The 22,516-nt window shown below is 49.4% G+C and overlaps 1 protein-coding gene across 8 annotated transcripts in view; it reads left to right on the forward strand.

The window, feature by feature from the left end:
* MBNL1 (muscleblind like splicing regulator 1) overlaps positions 1 to 21,199 on the forward strand; it is a 55,967-nt gene extending 34,768 nt beyond the window's left edge. Inside the window, exons 4-10 of one of the 8 annotated variants that reach the window (XM_008927792.3) lie at positions 5,399 to 5,656; positions 6,633 to 6,686; positions 7,442 to 7,595; positions 12,895 to 12,930; positions 13,617 to 13,711; positions 16,727 to 16,801; positions 17,926 to 21,199. In XM_008927792.3, coding sequence (XP_008926040.1) covers positions 5,399 to 5,656; positions 6,633 to 6,686; positions 7,442 to 7,595; positions 12,895 to 12,930; positions 13,617 to 13,711; positions 16,727 to 16,783 — 654 coding nt within the window. In that variant the 3' untranslated portion in view covers positions 16,784 to 16,801; positions 17,926 to 21,199. Of the gene's footprint in view, positions 1 to 5,398; positions 5,657 to 6,632; positions 6,687 to 7,441; positions 7,596 to 9,359; positions 10,484 to 12,894; positions 12,931 to 13,616; positions 13,712 to 16,726; positions 16,802 to 17,925 lie in introns of those variants that run through there. The other 7 variants (XM_018079206.2, XM_018079207.2, XM_018079209.2 and 4 more) reach the window with 7 other exon arrangements.
* The last annotated feature ends 1,317 nt before the right edge of the window (positions 21,200 to 22,516 follow it).

Consider the following 22,516-nt stretch of genomic DNA (forward strand, 5'->3'; position numbering starts at 1 on the left):
ACAGCACAGATCACAGCCTGGGGGTACAGCCTGGGGGCACAGCACAGATCACAGCCTGGGAGCACAGCCACGAGGATCGATCACAGCCTGTGTGTGGGTGCTGGCAGCCCCAGTCAGTCTGGTGGTTAAGAGGTGGCGATGGGAGGGCAGAGCAGTGGGGCTGACCCGCTGTCACCCCGTGTGTGTGCTGGACAGGGTGTGTGGGGGCAGGTGGCCCCTGTGAGAGGCCGCTCTCCCCGTGCTCAGCTGCTGCTGCTCTCCCTCCCAGCCCCGGGTCTGGGCCCTGAGCTCAGGGGCACAATGGGAGGAGTGAGAAGGGTCTCTGTTTTATGCAGCCAGCTGTATTTGTAATGCTTTTCTTTCTGCCTGTGTATCTTCATTAACAGGGATTAACTCTCCTTACAAGGGAAATTAATTCCTTTTCCCTGGTTGCATCTGACTGACGAGCTGCCGCTCAGAAGTGGTGAGCTGGGAGGAGTGTGGAGGGTCATCTGGCAGCCAGTGTTTCCTGCTGCCGCTGTCACTATTCTCAGACTCACATCACCACAGGTTCCCCTCCTGTGGGATCACATCATTTCCCTTTTTAGAGATGTTTTCCCAGGGGAAGCATTCCCCAAAGCACGCTCAGGTTACAGGGAGGCAGCCACTCCGAGCTGGCACACGGGTGGCTGGTTGGAATCACCCAGGGATGTTTTTCCCTTGAGGACTCTGTTTCATGATGGATACCTGCCAGAGGTGGATTAAAACCAAAATGCAATTAGATAAATTCATAAATAAATCACACTGGATTTGGAAATGAGTATGGAGAGGAGGATGCCAGTGGCAGGAACCCTTTGAGTTGCAGTGCCAAGGGTGGCTGCTGTGTTTGATTGTGCTTCCAGCTGTGTGGTGGCCATGGACTGGTCAGTGCTGTGGGGACACGAGGGCTCAAAAGTGTCCTGGTCATTGATGTACCCAATGTCCCCAAGCACTGGCTGTGCCCATGGCCAGGGAAGCAGGTGCATCCATGGGAACCTGAGAGGAGATGTGCAGGGGTACTCCTTCATGTGGTGCCTCCAGGGCAGCCCTGGTGCTGGCTGAGACTTTGACCACAGTGCATGGGGAGCTATTGAAGTTTGGGACTTCAGCGTGCAGGATTTGGCCCTCCAGATGCTGCTCTTGATATGGCTGTTCAGAGGAGTGATGCACTGCTGAGTCAGTCCTCTGCACAAGAGGGAGCTGTGAGAGTAGCACTGTCACAGAACACCCAGGGGCACAATCTGCAGTAAAAATCATTTTTGTCAATTAGTAAAACTTTAAAAAGTTTTTTAAAAGGCTGAGTGGTTTTGCTTTGAACTTGTACAGAAAGGAGGAGATGGTCAAGTTGCAAACCCCTGAAAACAAGGGCTGAGGCTTGGAGGAGCATCTCTGTGTCACCTGTGCTGGTGCAGCTGCAGGTGTCTCCGTGGACTCCACTTGCAGCCAAGCAGGCCCTCACTCCTCAGCCATATTCCTGCATGGATGAACATTCCAGCTCCCCAACAGCCTTCTGTGCTGTGATTGCATCTGTCTCGTCTCTGCCCCTGGGGGATGTCCTTGTCGTTGTCCTTGTCCTTGTAGTAGGGCTGTTCCAGCCCTACCATCCTGTCATGGCCCTCACCTGGGCTCTGCTCTGGTCACTGCACCATGTAGATCACTTTAAAGAAATCCTGCTGCTTCTACCCTTTAAGCTGTTTGAGCTTTGCTTTCTGTGTTCACTGGAGTCAAGAGCACATCCAGGTTGACCCACAGACTCTGTGGTCCACACTGCACTGCTGGCTTACAAAATCCCTCTCTGTTGGGAGGAGGGGATGTCTGTTCCTGTTTTTTCCTTCTGCAAATGAGTTTAAACAGTGAAATGTGTAGGTGAGAAGATAATTTGCAAGTGCATTCCAGTGTAGTGGTCATTTGATCTGGAGTATCCAAATTTAGTATCCAAACACTAAACAAGCACATCATTTTTATAAACAGCAAAACATTTGAATGTGCTTTATAAGTTACAGAAATACAGAATGGATTTTGCTGCATGGTCTGGCTGTTACTTCCCAGAGGACCCAACAGTGTGTCTACCTGCTCTTCCAGGGATCTGCTGCTGTGGCACTGGCATTTGTTATGGCATGATCAGAGCTTTATAAGGCTCTGCTCACTATCCCTTGGAATGAACTGTCCTGGAGAAAAATAACCACGATGATGTTAGCATCTAATCCTGGAGTATGATTGGTTCTGCTTAGAATTTTAAATATTTATTTTGCAGAGCGATGTGTGCTGGCAGGAATTAAGTCAGCACACGTTCTGTGGTGCCGAGTCAGGCTGTTCCACAGCTGAGAGCTCTCGGTGGGTGCACCTGGGCTTTGAAGGGAGGCAGGCAGACACCACAGCTCTGCCGGGCAGCGTGCCGTGTCTCCTGAATTAATGGGAGTCTCGGTGAGATAAGGCTGGTGAATGCTGCTAGCAGTGGGATTGCTGTCATCTGTATTCCATACAGCATGCAGATGTTTGGGTGTCCAGTGCATCCGGCCGCTCCCGTGAGGAGCCGGCACTCAGGGTGGAAATGTCATGGCTTGAGGCTTTTCCACAGCTTTCCTACTCCCTTGCCAGAAATGTCATGAACAAAGTATGGTTCTTCAGTGAACTAGAAAAGAAGGAGGAAGGACAGGGAATTGAGAGAGAAAGGAATTGCCTAACGCTTTGTCAAAACTGGCTGTTTCCATTGTAACGCCATCATAGTCTATTAGAAGTGTTCCTCAGTCAAGAATGACCACAGCCAAGCTGCTGTCTCCTGCTTGCTTCTTATATGCCATTTTTTACCAGAAAGAAGCAACTTAGAAGTTCTTGGAGCTGTGAGCTCTGGGTGATCAGGGCTGTGACTCAGCGGGGCTGTGTGTTCAAGTGCTCAGAGTGTCCTGGATGCCAGCACACCCACTTTGGTGGGGTCTCTTGGGTGCAGAGGAGGGGCTGGGAGGTGGGACATGCTTGGAAGGCTGTCTGTGTCCCTCCATCCATACCCTGCCCAGCACCGGGGTGAGCAGTGAGGGACTCTGCCATGGCTGGGGCGTGGCTGTGTCCCCGCCAGGGTGCCACCTCCAGTCCCAGCAGGGCCATCAAAGCAAACTCAGCCCAAAACCCGAGCAAGGCAAGGGAATTAAAGTGAGTCAGTGACACTGCAGCTCTAACTCAGCATTTTGCAGGAGGCTGGAGTATCTGTGCCTTTTCTGTTTATGTTTCCTAACATACTGAGTTGAAAATTACAGTACTAATTACAGGGCTATTAATAAATAACTAATAAAAGCTCTCCAGATCTGAAAGACCAGACAGCACATCGTGCTTTTGTGCCTCTCTGTACTCAAGCAGATGAATGATATACTGCAGCGTGCCCATGGCAAAAAATAACCCCATTTCAATGCTTACTTTTAAATAAGCAAGAATTGGAAATGTTCTGGGTTGTTACCTCACAGTGGCTAAAAAGCCATTGCTGGTCACACTGGTTAGAAGGAGCAGCAGTTCAGGGTTGTGCCTGGCTGCTGTGAGCCCTCATCCCAAGGTCTGTTCGGGAGCACTGAGGGAGCTGTTCTTTGCCTTAGTGCAGCAACTGTGCTACAGCTCTGAAAACTTGCCCTGGACATGCCAAAGATTATCTCTACCTGCTTATTTCAGCATTCTGGTCATTCCCTTTTGGTTTTTAACCAGGATAAGAGTAGCTCTTCTGTGGATGAGTTTTCTCTCTCTCTCTGTATATAGGTACTTTATATATATACACTCATATATGAATTTGTATATATCATTTCTGTGTTATTAATGAAGTAGTTCTTGCTTACATGTGGAGTGGTTTTGAGACCTCTGTTTAGTGGATCACCAGTAGAAGACAAGGAGCAAAGACAGCTGTCTTTAGTTCATCCTTTTCTTCATCTTCAGAGGAAGAGGGTTCAGTTTACTCTTAGACTGCAAACAAATGATCAGAGGAAATTATCCATTTTTGTCTGTGTGGGAGGCCCGTGTTTGGGTAGAGGATACTGGTTCCTGACCCAGAAAGTGTTCCTAGGTGATGAAAGAGAACCTCCTTCCCCAGTCCTCCCTGTGTCACGCTGGCTGGCACAGTGGTCTGTGTGGGACTGGACCAGGAAAGGGGTCTGACTGTAGGATTACCTGGCAGGCAGGCGGTTATTTTCCGGCTGAGAAATTTGCCTGAGCTGTTCCCTGTGTGCTGCAGAATCTGTTCTGTGAACAATGGGCAGGAGGGGCTGGGTCTGCTGTGAATACATACCTAGAATCTGTCACCATGTGGAAAAAGCCTGTAAATAGGGTTGTGCAGGAATGACTCTGGACAAATGGATGTTTCCTGTGGTCAGGTTCACACGTGTCAGTTCCTAAGTGCAGAGGATGGGCAGGAGGCACTGGCAGCAGCCAGAGCATCGGCATGGAGGGAAACCAAACCGCCACCACCATATTTGGGTTGTTGCAGGGATCGGAGCCAAGGTTCTTGAGGAAATACTGATGATCCGAGCTCATGGGCACCCACCTTGAACAGGAAATTCCATCTAGTGTAGTTGTTTTATTTTTATACCGACCCGTTTGCTTTTGTCCCTTTGTTTCCTGTGGCCTTTGGAAAACTGGAATGCCAAGTGCGTTTATTTGGGGAGAATGGACCATGACAAGAGCCCATGTCTGTCAAACACGGGGCTTGCATGGCATGTGGGAAGGGGACCTGTGTTTGTCACACTGGTGGCAGTTTGTGTCTGCAGTGCTGGGGTGGCCAGGGGTCCAGGGGGTCTGTGGGGGCTCGGGGCCGGCTGGAGCCCACGTGGCACAGTGGGGATGCTGTGGGGGGCTGCCAGCCAAGAGGCTTCCTTGCTGCAGTGTCTGATCCTGGGGGGGCTGGGCCGTGCCACCACCATGGGCTGTGGATTGCCCTCTCCTGGCAGGTGCTTGGATTGTGAGGGCACATGGGGGGCAGCCCCGTATCCCCTCCCAGCACTTGTGAGCACCTGGAATGTGGTGACTCAGCACTACCAGGTCCCAGTGGAGTGTGGCTGAGCACCTTGAGGTGCTCGGGTGGTCCCCAAGAGCAACCACAGCACATTTCTTCAGGAAACAGAAACAGCCCTGTGGGCAGTTAAGCAGGAGCCAAAATGACACCTGCTGAGTGCTTGGATCTGATCCTGGTGGGGTTTGATGCTCTTTAGCATCAGAAGAGGCTGTAGAGAAGCCAGTGTCTGCTGCCAGGTCCCCAGTCCCACCGTGCCACCACCGCTGTGCCCCACCTGGGGCCGGGCCCCATCCTTGTGGTGCTCTCACAGGCGTTTGCAAACCCCTGCTCCGCTCCAAGCCATGCCTGCAGCACACGTCACCCAAACTAAGGGTCTTTCTTTTCCTGGTGTCACAGGTATGTCGAGAGTACCAGCGTGGGAACTGCAACAGGGGAGAGAACGACTGCCGGTTCGCTCACCCCGCCGACAGCGCCATGATCGACACCAACGACAACACGGTCACCGTCTGCATGGATTACATCAAAGGGAGATGCTCACGGGAAAAGTGCAAATATTTTCACCCTCCTGCACACCTGCAAGCCAAGATCAAGGCTGCCCAGTACCAGGTTAACCAAGCTGCAGCTGCCCAGGCAGCAGCAACTGCAGCTGCCATGGTAAGTGTGGGAAAACCTCTGGATGTAGATGTACATTGAGGAGAGGTGCCAGTGGATGTGTGTCTGTCCTTGCTGAGGGGGGGGTGTGCTCGGGGACCCTGGTCACTACACGGTGCAGTGAGCTTTCTCAGCATGTGGTGCCAGATCTGTTCTGAAGGAGTTCCAGACCGTTGAGGTGTTTGACTAATTTTGCCTGCTGATGTACAGAGTACCTGTATGTACCTGTGTGTGTTCATACACGTGTGAGTCTGTACCTGTGGGCTACATGTATATCTGGTTGGCTGTGTATCTGTGTGTGGGCAGATGTGTATCTCTCTAGCTGCACAGATAGATAATCCCTTATTTAGTTCCTGTAAGTCCGTGTTTGTAGAGTTGTAGTTTGAAGTGGATCTGACCATGTTACTGCTGTTCCCATCCCGTGTCCCCCGAGGGCTGGCGGCAGCTCCCACGGGCACAGGCCCTGTAGCTGTAGCAGCCAGGTCTGGACCCACTCAGGAGGTGGTTTCCTGGCAAGGCGAGGGTAGCACTGAGGGGGGCTGTGGTGGTGGAGGGTCCCGCCAGTGCTGAGCCCGTGGGGGTGTGGGAAGCAGGGCACGGTGGGCCGGCCGGAGCAGCGGGGCCGGCGGGCGAGGCAGTGGCCACAGGGCTCCCAGCAGGGCTCCCAGGGGGGGCTCCCAGCGGGGCTTGCCGCGTGGCCGGTGCGGGGAGCCCCGTTCCCGGTTTCTGCTCAGCCGTGGAGCGCCCGCGGCACCTCCCTGCTTGCGGGCACCTCTGCTGCCGCTGCCCTGCCCCCGGCCCCCGTGCATGCCTAGTCTTGTTACCGTTGTACACGGCATCCGGTAATTTGTTTTTATTTGTTTTTTCTCACCTCCCCAATGCACTGCTGCCCCCATGACGCACCTCTGCTTGCTGTTTATGTTAATGCGCTTGACCCCACTGGCCATTGCCATCATGTGCTCGCTGCCTGCTAATTAAGACTCAGTCGGCTGTCAAATCACTGAAGCGACCCCTCGAGGCAACCTTTGACCTGGTACTATGACCTTTCACCTTTTAGCTTGGCATGTAGCTGTATCGTAGAGTCGAGTTTGGGGTTAATGTGTAGAAATGGAACATCCCGGTTTCCCTCCCCACGTCCCCGGCAAAGGGCGTGTGGGCGGCCGGGCCGGGCACCCTCCCTGCAGCCCCGCCGCCCCGCCCGCCGGCCTCCCGTGCCCGTCCCTGCCTCCCGCCCCCGTCGTCCCTCCGGGTGCCGGCGCAGGGCGCGTTGGCATGGCTTGGTGGCGCGGAGGCAGCCGGGTCCGGCATGCGGCGCGTGCTCTGCATGCCCGGGCAGCGCTGGGGCCCGGGGAGTGGGTTGGCACCACGGCCCCGCCGTCTGCCCCGGACGGTGACTATTAACATGGCTTTACGTGTATCCTCATGGAGCTAGCAGTGCTGCTTCCCCGAGAGCCTCGCTCCTGACCCGGCCCCAAGCTTTCCCGTAGGGCGGTGCTCAGGCCGGTCCCGCTGGCCCTGTGCCACTGTAATGCCAGGCAAACGGTGCTCCCTGGAAAGCTGTTCCCTCGCCTTTTATTTGGTAGTTCAGTCTGCTATGCTGCTTGCTTGCTCATGGAGAAACATGGTGCTGCCTGGTTATTTTGCCTTCTACTGATTTTTCTTTTTTTCCTTTTTTCTCTCTCCTTTTCTTCTCCCTCCCTCCCATCCTCCTCCACACCCCACCCACCCCCTTTTGGTTTTTTTTCTTTTTGTTACCGGACTTTATTTTTATACCCATCCACCATTCAGGGAATTCCTCAAGCTGTACTTCCCCCCTTACCAAAGAGGCCTGCGCTTGAAAAAACCAATGGTGCCACCGCAGTCTTTAACACTGGTATCTTCCAGTACCAGCAAGCTCTTGCCAACATGCAGTTACAGCAGCATACAGCCTTTCTCCCACCAGGTAAGTGCTGCTTGGCTGCCTTTTTCCGGGGAGGGAGAAGGGGGAGTTCTGGAAAAAACACAGTAGGAAGTAGTTGTTTGTTGCTGGTGGCAAATGCAGTGTGTGCTGGAGGCCACTGGTGGTGGGCACAGGCATCCCCTCCAGCCCGTGGGCAGTGGAGGTGCTGGCTGTGGGAACACTGGCTTCTCTCTGCTCCTCGCAGAAGCTGGGTGGGTGTTTTCCAGTCTAACATAAAAATCAGCATCATGCTCTGTCACCTCGAATCAGAATTTGAAATCTCTCTCCTTTCTCTTTCCCTGGATTAACTCCTCTTCTTTACATATCCCTGAACTGTTGTGTTTGCTTCTCTTCACTGTAAGACCTCTTGGCCTTCGTGTGCTTGGCAGCAGTGGGTCTGAGTCACACACTCCAAGGTGTTGGCTCTCATGAGGTGCAGTGGTCACAGAAGGCACAGGCAGTCTCACAGCTGGGAGAATCACGAACCTACACAAGAAATCACAGTTTGGGCCTCCAGTGCCTCAGGGCCAATCTAGGGCTGAGCAGAGCCAAGTGCTCAGCCAGGAGCGATCAGATCTGACTTGTCCTGGTGTAAGAGCTGAAGAGTTGATGCCTGTACTATTGTACCAAGCAGAAATCCCTTCAGAGGACAAGTGATGGGACTTAAATTTGAAATATATGCTTTGGTTCTGCAAACGGCACTTCACGAGAAATGATCTCCAGTCTGTCCTGGCAGTTTCTGCCCTTAGTAACTCAGCTGAGGTAGTTTGTTACACATGAACCCCCACTAAAGCAGCACCTTGTTCCAGGAGCTGTGCAGGGCCCAGCTGATAGATCTGTACTCAAAAATGGGAAGGGGTCTGTGAGGACAGCCCTTCTTAATGCAGACTGGGGAGGGGAGGAAATACAGCTAATCAGTCTTCACCCAAAAAATTGAAAGGTTTTATCCTAAATATTTTTGGGAAGTATGTTCCCAGGAGTTCAGTTTAATGCCCTTTACCATTTTCTTGATCTGGCATACAGCCACCATGTGTACTTTAAATGGCACAGAAACCAGTTTCTTCATGTAGAACATTTTAATAACTTATTTAGGTTCCAAAAGTGCATTGCACCACTAAAGTGTATCACTAAAAGCTTGTTGCAAAGCCGGATTGAGTCAGCTGTAGGTCAGAGCTCTGGCACACATACTAAAATCCATATAAAAATGCCTATGTGATCATAGAATCATTGAATCTCAGAATGGTTTGGATTGGGAAGAACCTTAAAGACCACCTCATTCCAACCCCCTGCCATGGGCAGGGACACCTTCCACTAGAGTAGGTTGCTCAGAGCCCCATCCAGGAAGATTCACAGCCCTTGCTGTACATATTAAACAATTCACAGATTTCTTTTGGCACAGCATAACCAGTGGAACCAGTAAACTGCAATTTTCCAGCTTCCATTAAAGCAGCGAGGGCCTGGATGGTTTCTGGAAGTGCTGGAGATGCCTTGAATCACATCCTTTGAAGTTGGGAGCTGGGGTTGTGGCTTACCTGTGTCAGACCCCATTTGCACCTCATCATCAACTGGGATCTTTCCCAGCTCTTCCACACAGGCTACCTAAGCTCTTCCTTCACATGTCCACACTGAAACCTCCAGGAGCTTGACAGTAGTTCTTGATAGTTCGTTAGACCTTTCCTGACCACTGAAGTTTAGTATGTGTTACACAAGCAAAGTAAAGGAGTTTTTAGCATGAGCTACTATAAATTGTCTTTTTATATTTTTCAGATAGCGGCAGTTTGAGCTTTCCAGTAATCCAGTACTTTCCCAAAAGCTTGAAAAATGTCTTTGCCACCTTGCCCTTTATAGCTTTTCCCACTTCAAGTAAACTGGGATCAGTTCCTGTTCAGGCACAGTCACCTGGAAATAAAGTTTCTCCATCAGTCCTTACGAAGCGACGGAGAGCACAGAACGCAGGTGCCCTCAGCTCTGTGGCCACGGAGCAGGGGCAGGTCAGCTCAGTGGGATCTGAATTAAAGTGACATTTTTCAGGTTCAGACACCCAAGGTGTAAGTGCTCATTTGTGTTCTTAGTTGCTTCAGCTGCAGGGTGTGAAATGCAGGAGGGCCCCAGGGCAGGACCCACACAGAACCCACACAGGGTGGGTGTGCACGGGGTTGGTCCTCTGTGGGGGATCTGGGCAGGACCCTCCTGTGCAGGGCACTTCACTCCTCATGTTCTTCACTCGTGTTCCAGACAGCTTTAGATACCTCTTTTGAATTTTAAGGCATCATTCTGGCTGCCTGTGTGCCAGGATGTGAGACACATCAAGGGATCATCCATGCCAGAGGTTGGACACTGCACTCCAGCACACCCTAATCGATTAAATGCCCTTAGACACTCATCTCACCTCTCTCTACTAAAGCTCCCTCTTCCACAGCTCTCCTCTTGAGGGGGAAACCTTGGCTGCCGGAATCTGTCCCCAGGCTGAGGGGAGTTTAAAGGCATTGCAAGAAAGAACTGGGAACACTTGTGGTGCTGAAATAAGTGGAGTTAGTCTGCCAAGTGAGGAGGCTCTGCATGACTTAGTGATGTTCACAGCGTGTTTTGGTATTTGTGTCCTGGCTGCTGACTTGGGACACCCTGGCAGACAGGGGTGAACCTCTCGCTGTGAACGTGCAGAGCTCCAGGTCCTTGTGCTCACCTTCCCCTGCTCCGTGTCCTGCAGTGACTGGAGCTGGCTGGGGCATGCCTGGCCCTGCAGAGAGAGCTCCTGTGGGCAGCTGGGTCACATCCTGCCCTGGTGCTCGTGACCATGCTGTGGCTGAGCTCCCTGTCCCCTCAGGTGTGCGAGTACAGCTGTTCTGCCCCGTGTGTGTCACCAGGGTGACCAGAGTGTCTTTGAGAAATGAGTTCCTCCAAAGGAAGGGGTGGGGTTGGCAGGATGCTCCCAGGAGCTGATGTCCTGATGCAGCTGCAAGGGGCAGGGCTGCAGCTGGCAGCTGAACCCCAGGGCCAGTGTGGAAAGGCTTCAACCACCTCTGCCATCATGTTAGCCCATCGTGTATTCCTTTAGTTACTGCAGCTTCAGCCCCAGAGACTCCCTTGCTCCTGGCTGGGACTCAATGCCCAGAGGCTTTCCTAAAGCACCTTCCTCCCTGGGTCTGCTGGGCCTCTGCAGAACCACTGTTCTCCTCCTAAATGTTAGGGAAGGAAAGGTCAGGCACCACTGCTCACCTCCGTGGGAGTACTTATCCTCTCTGGGGTGTTGTTTTTAGTTAGGGTTTAGTAGATTGGGCAGAAGAAGTAGGCTGAGGGGAATAGTATGAGGGATAGAAGAGAAAAATATACTTAAAACACCAGTAAACCTAGAATATTTATAAAAATAGTTTTATTGCACTGCAGAAATAATCTGGTTGTGAAGTTACGGTCAGTTAACACATCCTCAAATTAAAATTCTGCCTTGTGCTGAACAGCCAGGGAACATTGAAACAGCACATTCATTATTCATGTGTTCTCATTAGGCAGTCAAAGGTTCTGAAGTCAAGATGAATATTAAGGTCATAGCAAAAATTATTTTTATTATTGGTAAGAGGGTCATACAGCATTATGTCTGTATTTGGGAGTTATCCCACCCCAGTGAGTATTCTCCTTTCTGCCTCATGTTCATTTGCTTCAGTTCCCTTTCAAACTGTGCGTCCTGTTCATAATGTTAATGATGATAACAGACTGAAACTTGGAGCTGAAAAGCTTTACAGGGATATTTTAGAGTCATTATAAAGATCCAGTTCATCTGTAGCATGTAGATGTAATTGTGTAGGGAACAAGGTACTATGCCAGCTCTAATGGAGGGTGTACAGCCATGTAAACAGGGCACTTCTGCAGAGGCAGAACTCGAAGGCTCTTCTCTGTAACCTCATTAACACCGCAGAGATGCCATAAGAGGGACTGAGAAAGCAGTTTTGCTTACTGTTTGTACTTTATAGCCAAGTTCTGCTCCATTTTTTAATCGTGCAAGCGATCCTATTGGTTTCAGCCTGATCTGTGCCTGTGGAGGTCAGGAGAGCTGCCCTGCCGTTACCATCTCTTTGCAAATGTTCTCGGTCTCTTCCATGACACAGAAATAGAGGAGTAATTAGGAAACACAATTATGGCCTTTCCTTTGTAGCCTCACAGACATGGCACTGACACAGAATAACCTGCCCCAGCAGTAATTAAACTGACTGACTTCTTCCCTGCATAGTCAAAGCTGCTGAGGTTGTGCAAAGCCCCTGCAGCATTTGGCACCGGCTGGAGCCATTTCCTGTCCCCTGCTATGGTCACGGGGTGTCACAGAGGCACCATTGCCCTGGAAGTCTGCTAGGATATGTTTCCATTCCCACTGCAATCTTGTTCCCAGATTTCAGTTTATTTCAGTTTCTGCTGTGTCAAGCATCATTAGTAGTGTTAATAAATGTTAAATAAAAAAGTAAATAATTTATTAAAAAAGGATATTCTGAAAGATCAGTTTATATTTATCATCTTGGAAGCAGAAATAGAAAATTGTGACATCAGTCTGGTGGAAGGCATTTAGCTGTGTAAAGTAAAAAGAATTACAAACTTGGTGATACTTAAAAATGATACCAGAATGTTCCTAAAAGTATCCTCCTGCTCCTGGCTCTCTGGTTGCAGGGCAGAACTCTCCAGATGCTGTCACTGTATTGTTGTGTAGCCTGAAAGGAGTTGCAGGTTGTGAGCTCAGACACCAGCAGCTTAAAATCCATCCCATGCCCCAGAACAAAAGCTGAGCAGGTGATGTGAGGTGTCCCCGTGAGCTGTGCAGGGGCTGTGAGGGTTCAGTCCCTGCCCTGAGCCGTGCTGAGCAGACAGGGCAGAGGACAGTCGGGGTCCCTGCGCTGCTCTGGCGGCTCACGGGCAGGGGCACGGCAGAGCCCCCACCCACAGGCAGCTGGGACTGTGGAGTGTCTCCTTTAGTCTGAGGAGCCCAGGGAAGGACCAGGACAAGGCTGAGTCAAAGGGCACAGGGATTTCAGGAGTTGTGAGTTAAAGCTGAGGAGGTGTTTCCCGGCTGTCCAGACCCTCCGTGGTGCTCGGGGGGCCAGCAGGGTCCCCACACCCCGACCCACCCTGTCCCCAGGCCCCCCTCTAACGGATCACTGTGCTACTGTATGGTTTGATTGTGCTGACAGTTACGTGCCACTGTGCCCATAATAACAATTTTTCTTCTTTGTTCAAATGAAATTTCTAATTACACGTGTGATGGGTTGTTTTAATTCTTTTCCCTTTCCAAATCCACCTTCCTGTTGCAATGCATGATGAGCAGGCTCAATATTGTGCATGACACCCGCTACAAGTGTTGGTAGGTGCCAGCTTTGTTTCTTGATTATCTTAAACCTGTGGTGCAGCTCACAGACCCTCAAAATCCACTGCTAGATGTAACGTAGAGCCCTTGTGCCAGTCCATCTCCCCGAGCCTCTTGCACTAACACCTGTCAATTAAATGCAATTGTTTTATTTAATTGACATGGACACAGAGATGTTAATTTTGTACAGCAGTTTTTAATTGCACACTGTTCCTTGGTGGATTTTGACTGGACTATGAGTTCCAGTGTTTAGAAACTATCTTGTGTTAACTAAAGACTGTATCTTACCATAGCCACGTAGCCGTATTCTGTCCTTGAACAAGATTAATTTCTGTTTGCAGTAAATATTTGGGTTGAATTTTTAAAAGACGAAAATTTGTAAATATAAGGGCATTGAAAAACTCTCCTGTTGATTTTCGTATTGAAATGGTTAAGCTTGTTTGTGTCGATTTTCTTGATTTGATGGTAACAAGCATTTTCCCCTTTTTTTCTCTTTCATCTCCCTCCCCTCCCTCCCGGAATGTTGTCCTGCTTTGCACTGTGGTTGCATGTCACGCGCTGGCAATGATGTCTCGGGCTTTTTGCTGTGGTAAACCATGCTCAATGACCCTCCCACGTGTCGCTCTGGTCCCATACTGCTACACTCTTCTGTATGTTTGCTTATTTGATTTTCCTTCCGAAAGTTCCCATGGTGCACGGTGCTACGCCAGCCACTGTGTCTGCAGCAACAACATCTGCCACAAGTGTTCCCTTCGCTGCAACAGCCACAGCCAACCAGGTTTGCTAATTTACAGCTTTGTTCCTTACAGACAACTCGAAATCGGTGCTTTAATGAGCATGGGGGTTTGGATCTGACCTCTTGTTGGCCTACACATTCTCTCAGAGAGCTGCAGCACAGCTTAATCAGCCTTTAGCCATGCTCCAGAGGTGCTGCAGTTCCATTTCTGATGCTAAAAATAATTGATAATAGAGTTTCTGACTCAGTCTTAACATTTATGGGCCATGCTGCTTATTTCTGCTCTCAGGGATGTAAAAGGCAAGGGCTAATACACGAGCCCACGATTTATTTCTGTTTCTGTGATGCTGACGGCTCCTTTCAGTGCAGCACTCAGGGAAAGCCAGGGGAGCCTTTGTGCAGAGGGGCTGCAGGTTCTTACAGTCTGAGTTTAGCAGTCCAAACATGTTCTGACTCTCCTCTTCCAAGAGTAAAACAAAGCCATGTGAGCATGGGCCACACAGAAACTTCTTTGAAATCTTTGTTCCAGCTTGTGATTCTCTTGGGAATGGCCCATTGCTGTGGGCAGAGCTCAGTTAGGAAGATGCCCATTAGAGTCTGGGTTTATTTCTAAGTAGCCACCCCAAGCATTGCCACGTTTGGGTGTATTTCAGGAATATAAGAGTAATGCTTTACCACATAAATGATTACAAATCTCCCAGGAAAGCCAGAACCGATGCTCTAAAGATGAGTTCCAGGGCCAGAGGAGCAGCTGGAGCTGCACCTGAGCACAGGGTGCTGTCAGAAGAGCAGATTTATGTACAACATCTGGCTGAAAGTGCAACAATATAAACATTTTAAAGATCCGCTTGTTCCTCTTCTAAAAGCAAATTATTTTTTGAGATTTACTAGGCAGTTAGAGTTGCCCACGTCAGTTCTGGTCCAGCTGGGGTCTTGCTCCCAGCTCTGGTATCACACGTGTACCCCTTAGGAAAGGGAACTCGAGGTTGTCCTCAGCGCTGCGCAGGTGTGGTTCTGTGTGTGGGGTGAGCTCTGGGGTCAGTGTCAGTGTAAGGCAGGCTCAGCTGACGTGCTCAGCTCCCTGGCTCAGTACAGATGACACCTCTGCCACCTCCCAGAGCCCCGGCAGGCTGGGGGTGCCCTCTGTGCCTGGGCAGGATGGTGCTGTGGGCACCCCGTGCTGCAGAGTGAAGCCCAGGGTCTTTGGCTTCGAGCCTTTGCACCTTTACCTGTCGAGCACTACCATTTTGTGCTGCCCCAGCTGTACGTTCCTCGTTAACCTGTCTGCTTCCTCATCTCTCAAAAATACAATTCCCAAATGACACCCTTGCAGTGATACCTAGGTGTGCACATCCCGAGCCTCCAAAGGGACCTGGATATTGTACAATTCCCAAAACCACCCAGGTTAGTCTGCTCATGCAGTCATGCTTAGGTAGCACGGTGTTCTCTTGAGAAACGTTTGCTGAATGACCAGGTCACTCAGGGCTTTAAACTTAGCCTAAGCATTTGTGTTTTGAAAAGCTAGTTCATAGGTGGGGCTACCTCTGCATATGTGCCACCTCAGCAAGCAAACACCTGGATGCCCAAAGTCTCTTCATATTACAGTTTATTGCACCAGACAGTTAATTTCAGTGTGTCTCGTATGCTGTGTGTGTCCTGAGAGTCATGAGAAGGAGCCAAGCCCCAGAAAACCAGCACTATTTTTGAGTCATCTCTGTGTTAGTAGCCATGCACTTTCCCAGGTAGATCACAGGGCAGCTTTCTGTTGTAGAATCCGACCATTTCATGCCTTTCCTCCCCGGAGCCTCATAACACACTTAGTGCAGTTCTGCAGCCAAACCTCCATATATACATATATACCCATATATGTATATACCATGTGAGCAATGCTGAAGGTATTTAATGCCACCCAATGCCATGTGCCTGCATGCCAAAGGCTAAAGATCTGGCCCTTCATCTTCCCGGACTGGTGTTGAAGGCCCTTGGTCTGTTCCGACAGCACTGTCCCTGATGCTTCTCCAGTTGGGTGCCACAGCCTGTCCTGCAGCAGTAGGAAAACATGGTATGAGAAGCTTCATTCTGCTCCAAGCCCATTTTTGTGGAGTTGGCCATGCTGTGGATGTGTGAGCTGCCAGGGGAGGAGAGGGCACACGGGCGGGAAAACAACAGCAGGACCTGCCAATGAGTTAGCGGAGAAGAAACACTCCCATTCCCTTTCCTGGACGGATTCACAGGCCAGCCTTGGTGCCCATCAGGAAAAAGGGTCTTCCCAAGTGCCACAGCCATTTGGGATCGTGCAAATCCATTTTGTGCCCTGCACCCCAGCACGTGTCCCTGTGCCTGGGCACATTTGCTCTCCCTGTGTGCTGCAGGGCTGCTCACCCCGGGCTGGGGGTGCACTGTCACCTGTTATTGGCTCTGCTGGCAGTTGTCCCCAATTGTAATTGCAGTTTTTTAAATGGGAAGCTGAGCTGATGGGCACTTGAGGAGAGCCACGTGCCGAGTCCTGTCTAGGCAGCAGAACATTTTGGGAATTGCTTCACTGCTCGGGGAGGCTCCGCGGCGGCCGTGGGAAGGACGGGCACCCCTTCTCCACAGGGCATCTTCACCAGCCATGAAAGTCTAGCTCAGGGCATCGTAGGTTTGGCATTCAAAACCCAGGACAGTGGAAGCAGTGAACACTTCACAAAATCAGCCTGAAATGAGGCCACTGTAGAATTCATCATTGGAGACACTGAAAGCACAGAATTTTGTGTAGGCCAACAAAAAGGGCTATTTTCAATTACTGCACTGCATGACTTGTAGATGTTAACTTCTCTTATTTCCTGAACAACCAATAATACTTATTTATATTTGTCCAGTAGTACTTAACCTAATGTTTCCAGTTGTAAGGTGCTATTGTAGCACTTCAGTTGACTTTAACTTATAGTTACAACATAAAATCCACCAACTCACAGCTGATCCTCCCCTTCCCAAAGTGATGTTCTGTAGCAAATGCTGTACCTCTGGGTGGGTTCGTTGCATGTGTAACTCACTGTTTACATTTTTTACCTGTAGATACCCATAATATCTGCCGAACATCTGACTAGCCACAAGTATGTTACACAGATGTAGACATTTGGTCATCAAACAGTAAGTTCCCAATGTGTTGTTGCTATATTTTTTCTTACCTTTATATTTGTAATTTGCTGCTTTCAGGGACAGAATGTTTTTATTTTCTTTCTAAGGTAGCCATTAAGGTACAGGGGCAGAGGCTCTGACCTCTGCTGAAGGGCTGTTCCTCTCTGAGGGGAGATCCACAGATAGCAGTGGTCATGTCAGGTGTTGGTTTGTACCTGCCCACACAGAAAACGGGAGTTCTCAGTTTATATTTTATCTGTGTGGCCCCAGCACTGACCTGAGCCAAGGGGCAGCTCTTGGAGGGGGAGGTGGTTCCATCAAGTTCTCATTAGAAAGAATGGATTTTAAATCTCAAAATTTGGAAACCCGGCATCGCCTGGGTTTGGAAACTCCAGTTTCTCCTGTTGTCGTGAGACCCCCCCAGCTATCTCCTCCCTTTCTGCCATGTTTTTACTGAACTTCTCGGCCATAATGGAATTATTTCTGAGGGTGAGGATTCACCCATTAGCCACAGTGGGTTTGTAATAACAGTTATTTGTTTCAGCTGAGCATAAATGTTGTTAAATGGCTGGAGTGGCACAGGGGGGATGGGATGGGATGCCTCCCATCCATGGCTTAAACTTGCTGCCAGAGTCCCTTCAAAACAGCTGGGTCCAGGCTGTGCCTGTTCTGGAGACCATCCTGAGGTGGAGGAGGAGTTGCCTCTGGAGGTGTCTCCTGTGCCAGGCCACAGAGACCAGAGAAACAGCTGCACTAGATGGGCACTGAAGGGAGAAAAATTCCCTTGGGAACATAGGGCCTGGATTTCTAAGGATGTTTTTTGCTTCTGAGATCCTGATTGGGCTCCTGGGTTTTACAGGGACAGCTCCCAGGGCCAAGGCCTTGGGTGTGTGGAATGGTGCCCCAGATCCCGATCCCATGGCCAGGGATCAGCGGGTGGGGCCCCTCTGTCCCCACAGAGCTGGGGTGCCCTGTGTGGGTGCCCTGTGTGCCCCCCTGCCCCAGGGGTGTCCTGCAGGGACCGGGGGCTTCCCCCGCTCGGGGCACAGCTCCCCCTGCCCGGGTGAGGTTGGGGCTGGTGTGGTCTGACACAGTCCTGGCCGTGCTGAGAACACTTTCTGCTCTTCCCTTCCCAGCTCGTAGCCGAGGCGAAGAGGCCGGATTTGGGTGGGAAGAGGCCGAGCTCATTAGCCATAGTGTATGTAAATACTGTCCAGCAGCACTGGGAACCCCTCAGCAGTGACATCACACATTGCATGTTAGCGAGACGAAGCGAGACCGTGGGACTCCACTGCACACTGTTGCCTATATACTTTGTACATTGAATTGATATTTGTGCTGAGGTGATCTTATTGTCTAAAACCTGCAGCATCATCCGTCTTTCCCGGCACGGACTGTGCGGGGGGTCGATGCTTCCGGGGCCTGTTCCCCACAATCACGGACGTCACCCCGGAAAGACTGACGATGCTGTCACCAGAAATCTATTATGTATTGGTACGTCTGTAGACCAAGATATAATTTTTTAAAGTAAGTTTATTTCTTTCAAGGTTTACAAATAACAAAGGTGCACCTTGTATTTAAAATTGCCATTATAGACGAGAGCGTGCATGCACAGTAATTTTTGTTTAAGAGTAATATTTTTAATGTAATAGATTGTAAGAAGTGGGAAGAGAGGAATCTGACAGAGATGAATGTGCCAAGCAAAACCACAACTGTGTATATTTTAAAGCACATCAATGGCTTTAAGTACCACGTTGTTAAGGATTCTCATGAAGTGCCATAGACTGTACATCCATCAGAGTATTATTTCCGCAGTGTTATTTTCAGAACCACATTTTCACTGACTTGATGAGTACTGATCAGTCAAAGGGCACCATTCTGTTTCAAACCAAAGCTGTCTCAGAAATGGCCAACTGCTCCTCACAGCCAGTGGGCAGCACCAGAGGGATGCTCCAGCTGTGCATAACCCTTATGGACAATATTATCTATAAATTCTCCTAAGTATGTCATATTTATGCATATTTACTGTATAACGTGAGCTGCGAAAGGGAAAAGCCATTTCTGAGACACAGTAACAAATGTTTGAGGAACTTCTTTTGCTCTATTTATAGCCTCTGTCTCGAGTCACAAGGACTATAAATGTTTTGCAGAGATGGGTTTCACTTTAATTCATCCAGTCCCGCGTCAGCGGCGACTCTAAACAAAGACGCAGAAGCACTGAGCAGATGCATGACAAACCAAAATAGGACAAATGAGATGTTAATTAGCGTAGAAATTGGGTGGGTTAATACTCGGGTGAGTTTTATATGTGATTTTTTTTGTTCAGATTAACTGCTTATAGCCTTAGAAAGCCTTTACAAAATAAAAACAAACAAATAGATGTGCATTCAAGTTTTAAGAATGGATTCATCCAAAGGAATTCCTTTTTGTGGTTTGGATGTTGCAGCCAGTAAAGGATATTTTTGCTCTGTTCAGCCAGGGGCTGCCTGGGGCCAGGCCCCGGGCGGGCAGGGAGGGAGAGGCGCGGGTTCGGTTGTAGAACTCGCCATACTCCGAGTTTACTGCGAGTTTTTATGCTTGAGAGAGATGCTTTATAGATAAGAATGATGTGTTGATTTTCCTGATTGTACTGTACATCTATTAAAGCCTTAGATTATTACATTACGGGTTAAAACCCATACCAATGTAATTTCAATCGTGTTAAGAAAGTATAGGTGACTTCACATGTTATTGTAGTGACTTACCATAGAGAATTTACTTATTTTTTCTTGTTAAAAGTATAGTTTTTATTTCTTACATTTATTAGCTCGTTTTCATTTTCTATTACCAGTTGATACCATTTCAGTTTATAGAATTTTGTTTTACTAGAGTTTACTGATGACTTTTTCAAAATACAAAAAAAAAAAAAGGTAGTTTTCTTCATAACATACTCAGTTTGGAATTTACATGTAGTGTCTTATGAGTATTCGTATTACTGTTAACTAAATGATTTCTATTTTACTGATCTAATATGACAATGTAAGAATGTCAGTCATTGTTAGTTCTTGTCTAGTTTTCATTAAAAGAACAAAGATCTTTTATATGGATATCTTATAATTATATAATCATTGCTAAGTAAGAAGTTAAGTTGTTGCTATGGCAACAATCCTGGCAGACAATTGAGTAATATTTTGATGATTTATTTTGTTTGTAATTAGTTATTATGAGAAAAAAAAAATCTAGTTCCTAGATATTAGAAGAAAATTTATTTTCTACTGTATCCATTTCAAATGTTAAAATATTGTTTAAATATTTTTTGAAATCCCTGAATATCAGGCCTTGTTATAAATAAGCTGCATAATCAATAGATCAAGGGACTTTTTGTTGATAATCCAAATACTCAAAGTTTACGTAACAAGAATTCTAGTGTGTGTGTGCAAACTCTTGAGGGTTGATTATGCTGCAGTTGGGGACGTCGAGAGCGAAGGTTGACTTTTTGCACTTCTGTATATAGTCAAAAAAGAGAGAAACCTGTATAATAGTAAGATCTTATTTTGAATAAAAATGTCTATAATTACAAGGAGTTTTGTTAAGGCTAAATAAAATGACAGGCTGAACAAAATTGCTTGCAAAAGTGGCACAGAGTTAGCACTCCATCCCCCTTCCAAAAAGTTGCTTTGCTTTATGTGGACAGCTTGTAGTTTGCCAGGATTTTTTCAGCTGGAAAGATCTGCCATCCTTCCGAGATCTCATGACTGACAGAAGCTCCACTGGGTCAAATCTGCCTGAAAATCATTAAAAAAAAAAAAAAAAAGGAAAAAAAAAGAAAAAAAAAGCAGGTACTTCAGCCCATCCAGGGAATCATGGCTCAGATATTCCGTACATTATTCAAAATCTACTGCATGTTTAAAGTATCAAAATATATTAAAGATATATGCTATTCAAACCAGTTTCTGACAATTTCAGTGGTTTCTTGTTCACAAAAAAGATTCTTCAAAACAAATACTGTCGTTCACAGAGTTCAACCACGGACAGGCAAACGGAACAGCACCCGTAGCTGTAGGGGTAGGGGGTTATTTTCTCGCTGTAGTGGTCCTGTTCTTTCAGCAGGTGAAAAACAACCTGGGAGTTCTTCCCGTTTTCTTGGAAAACGTTCCAGGAAGCCGGTCATCCTGTGTATGCCAAAGCTGGGAGGAGGCGGAGGGGCCGGGCTGCCCGTCTGGAGCTCAGGGGGGACGGACTGACAGCCCCGGCTCGGCTGCGGGAAGGACGGACGCGGGTTTGCTCCTACGTAACCACAGACTTACTTTCGCTTGTAGTTGCTCCAGTTACGTACTCTGTCCTGGGCTGCAATTTGGGTTTATGCTTATTTTATTATTACTGCTATAGTTGACCTTGCTGTATGGAAAAAATAAAGTGAAATTGCCCTAATGAAAGTTCTCTTTCTTAATTACCTTTTCCTCCCTCGGGCCCAGGGTGGCCCCGCGGGGCCGTGCAGGCTGGAGCGGTGTCTGTGCGCTGGTGTGAAGAGGGACAGGAGTTACCTGGGCAAAACCTGGGACTTGCTTCACCAGCACAGGTTCCATCCACGGGATGTGTATTAAAATGCCGACTATTGGGGATATTCCTGTTAGATCCAGAGGCTGAATACAAAGCACTGGGATGCCCTGGATCAGCCCCAGCTGTCCTTACCCTCTTGTGCCAACACGTTCGAGGTTCAGGGACACACAGGGACCCACAGCCCCTGCCTGCTGCAGGGAAGGGGGGAACAGGAACTGGAGATGCAGGGAAGGGGAGCACAGGGAATGAGTGTGCAGGGAATGGAGGAGCAGGGAATTGAGGGTGCGGGGAACTGGGGACACAGGGAGCTGGGGGTGAAGGGAGCGAGGAGAGCATGGAATTGGGGGTGCAAGGAATGGGGAGCAGAGAATTGGAGGTGCAGGGAAAGGGGGAACAGGGAACAGTGAAGCAGGGAACTGGGGGGGAAGGGGAAAGGGAACAAGGAATGGGGGAGCATGGAACTGAGGGAGTGGGGAATGAGGGGAGCAGGGAATGGAAGTGCAGGGAGTGGGGGAGCAGGGAATGGAGGTGGAGGGAATAGAGGTGCGGGTAGTGGGTGTGCAGCCAGGCTGTGGCTGACGTTAGAGGGAGCCCCGTTGCCACGTGTTGCTGTTCCTCCATTTGTTCCCACAAATCACTTTGACAATCAAAATTATTGACCCCAACATCACAACTTTAATTGATAAGAGGAAACACCACAGGGCAGTTGTTTCTCGGGAGGATTTCGGGTGTCTCCTGTGATTCCACGAGCTGGCCTTTCCCAGCCGGGTGTGTTGTTGCTGTTCCCGAGCTGGGCACCCCCGGACACGCCGTTCCCGCGGGCCGGGCACCCGCTCACCTGCACTGCCTTTGCCCCGCGCTTGGGGTGACACCGGCGTTTCGTTTATCACCACATTCAGCTGCCAAGGGACAGCGTGTCGAACAGCGCTAGTGCTCGGAATTGGCAAAAATAACCCAGTTGTTTGGCTCGGAATTGGCAAAAATAACCCAGTTGTTTGGTTTTCCTCTGTAGCCCGCCGCAGTGGCGTCCCGGTCCGTCCCCGGCGGGGCGGCTCAGCCCCAGGACCCCTCCGCCCGGCTCTGTCCGGCTGCTGTCCGCGGCTGCCGTCCGCGGCTCTGTCCCCGGCCTCTGTCCCGCTGAGCGGGTGGCCCGAAGCAGGTCGAGGCGCTCTGCCACCAGCGGGGCTG

Source organism: Manacus vitellinus, unplaced genomic scaffold (genome assembly GCF_001715985.3).
Source record: "Manacus vitellinus isolate BGI_N305 unplaced genomic scaffold, ASM171598v3 scaffold_45_pilon, whole genome shotgun sequence".
In the NCBI taxonomy this organism is placed as follows: Eukaryota; Metazoa; Chordata; class Aves; order Passeriformes; family Pipridae; genus Manacus; species Manacus vitellinus.